This window comes from Nanorana parkeri, unplaced genomic scaffold, assembly GCF_000935625.1.
Source record: "Nanorana parkeri isolate BGI_ZX_2015 unplaced genomic scaffold, ASM93562v1 scaffold4676, whole genome shotgun sequence".
Lineage (NCBI taxonomy): Eukaryota > Metazoa > Chordata > Amphibia > Anura > Dicroglossidae > Nanorana > Nanorana parkeri.
In genome coordinates this window covers 8,590-11,411 of record NW_017310938.1, presented here as the reverse complement: position 1 = coordinate 11,411, position 2,822 = coordinate 8,590, and the positions used below count along the sequence as shown (strand labels likewise).

General features: G+C 53.8%; 1 protein-coding gene across 1 annotated transcript in view; it reads left to right on the top strand.

Moving 5' to 3' along the window:
* Positions 1-72: 72 nt before the first annotated feature.
* Positions 73-2,822, top strand: part of LOC108803987 (beta-1,4-galactosyltransferase 5-like) — a gene marked incomplete at its 5' end in the record, with an annotated part of 11,197 nt that continues 8,447 nt past the window's right edge. The window contains 2 exons of the mRNA XM_018575761.1: positions 73-177; positions 2,074-2,195. Of these exons, the coding sequence (XP_018431263.1) occupies positions 73-177; positions 2,074-2,195 (227 nt within the window). The remainder of the gene's footprint in view (positions 178-2,073; positions 2,196-2,822) is intronic.

Genomic DNA, 2,822 nt, shown 5'->3' with positions numbered 1-2,822 from the left:
CCCGGGGGAGGTGTCACCTCTGATGTCCTGTATATGGGACCTCCTGATCTCCTTTCCTCTGTTTTCCTGCAGACTATCGCATCTACTTCAGCAATGACTCCTACATTCAGACGTTCCTCCCCGAAGACTTCACCTACCTGCCACATCTGCAGTGCCCGGAGCGCCTCCCGTTCATGAGTAAGTCGGGGATCAGTGCCCTGTAGGGTGCCGGTCTGATCCCCTCCCAGTCTTCATGAGGCCCCGAAAATCCAATCTTACCCAATGATATGAATGTGATACTAACCCCGGAGAACCAGCGCTGCAAACATGACATGATTTCTTGTGTATGTAGAGGCGCTGAGCTGGTAATATTGGGGTGCTCTCCCCTATATCGGGGTGCTGGTAATATCGGGGTGCTCTTCCCTATATCGGGGTGCTCTCCTCTGTATCAGGGTGCTGGTAATATGGGGGTGCTCTCTATATCAGGGTGCTGGTAATATGGGGGTGCTCTCCTCTATATCAGGGTGCTGGTAATATTGGGGTGCTCTCCCCTATATCAGGGTGCTGGTAATATGGGGGTGCTCTCCTCTATATCAGGGTGCTGGTAATATTGGGGTGCTCTCCCCTATATCAGGGTGCTGCTAATATCGGGGTGCTCTCCCCTATATCAGGGTGCTGGTAATATCGGGGTGCTCTCCCCTATATCAGGGTGCTGGTAATATCGGGGTGCTCTCCTCTGTATCAGGGCGCTGGTAATATCGGGGTGCTCTCCTCTGTATCAGGGTGCTGGTAATATCGGGGTGCTGGTAATATCGGGGTGCTCTCCTCTATATCAGGGCGCTGGTAATATGGGGGTGCTCTCCTCTGTATCAGGGTGCTGGTAATATCGGGGTGCTCTCCTCTGTATCAGGGTGCTGGTAATATCGGGGTGCTCTCCTCTGTATCAGGGTGCTGGTAATATCGGGGTGCTCTCCTCTGTATCAGGGTGCTGGTAATATCGGGGTGCTCTCCTCTGTATCAGGGTGCTGGTAATATCGGGGTGCTCTCCTCTGTATCAGGGTGCTGGTAATATCGGGGTGCTCTCCTCTGTATCAGGGTGCTGGTAATATCGGGGTGCTCTCCTCTGTATCAGGGTGCTGGTAATATCGGGGTGCTCTCCTCTGTATCAGGGCGCTGGTAATATCGGGGTGCTCTCCTCTGTATCAGGGTGCTGGTAATATCGGGGTGCTCTCCTCTGTATCAGGGCGCTGGTAATATCGGGGTGCTCTCCTCTGTATCAGGGTGCTGGTAATATCGGGGTGCTCTCCTCTGTATCAGGGTGCTGGTAATATCGGGGTGCTCTCCTCTGTATCAGGGTGCTGGTAATATCGGGGTGCTCTCCTCTGTATCAGGGTGCTGGTAATATCGGGGTGCTCTCCTCTGTATCAGGGTGCTGGTAATATCGGGGTGCTCTCCTCTGTATCAGGGTGCTGGTAATATCGGGGTGCTCTCCTCTGTATCAGGGTGCTGGTAATATCGGGGTGCTCTCCTCTGTATCAGGGTGCTGGTAATATCGGGGTGCTCTCCTCTGTATCAGGGTGCTGGTAATATCGGGGTGCTCTCCTCTGTATCAGGGTGCTGGTAATATCGGGGTGCTCTCCTCTGTATCAGGGTGCTGGTAATATCGGGGTGCTCTCCTCTGTATCAGGGTGCTGGTAATATCGGGGTGCTCTCCTCTGTATCAGGGTGCTGGTAATATCGGGGTGCTCTCCCCTGTATCAGGGTGCTGGTAATATCGGGGTGCTCTCCTCTGTATCAGGGCGCTGGTAATATCGGGGTGCTCTCCTCTGTATCAGGGTGCTGGTAATATCGGGGTGCTCTCTATATTGGGGCGCTGGTAATATCGGGGTGCTCTCCTCTGTATCAGGGTGCTGGTAATATTGGGGTGCTCTCTATATTGGGGTGCTGGTAATATCGGGGTGCTCTCTATATTGGGGCGCTGGTAATATTGGGGTGCTCTCTATATTGGGGCGCTGGTAATATCGGGGTGCTCTCTATATTGGGGCGCTGGTAATATCGGGGTGCTCTCCTCTGTATCATTATTCCCCCATCTAGAAGGCCGGATGGAGGTGAACATGACGGAAGTGCAGATGAGGGACATCCAGCAACTCTTTGCTAAAGACGCCATAAAAGTGGGGGGCCATTGGAAGCCCGGAGACTGCGTTCCACGCTGGAAGGTAAGGACTGATCACCATTGGGACAACCACTTCTGTAGGACTTAGTGATGGGGTGACCCCGCTGACCCCGCTGACCCCAATGAGAGTCACCAGAGTGGCCGAGGCTTCTAATACCAGCAGAGACGTCACACTGGCCACATGCTGGTTACTTCTCCAGCCATTGTACATATTTATCCCCAGCTACCGGGACAGTGATAAGACGCCATCACCGACCCGACACTTCATAACCATCCCGGGACCCCCTGACAGGTGAACCCCCTGAGAAGGTGAACCCCCTGACAGGTGAACCCCCTGAGAAGGTGAACCCCCTGACAGGTGAACCCCCTGAGAAGGGGAACCCCCAGAGAAGGTGAACCCCCTGAGAAGGTGAACCCCCTGAGAAGGTGAACCCCCTGACAGGTGAACCCCCTGAGAAGGTGAACCCCCAGAGAAGGTGAACCCCCTGAGAAGGTGAACCCCCTGAGAAGGTGAACCCCCTGAGAAGAACATGAACAATAGCGAGGAATTGTCAGCTCAGAGCTGCAGAACCTTCTGTATTACTACCAACATAAAGACCTCGTATGACCCACTGACCCCATATTACAGAGCACATGGATCTATGCACATCACCAGAGGAGCTTACACTCT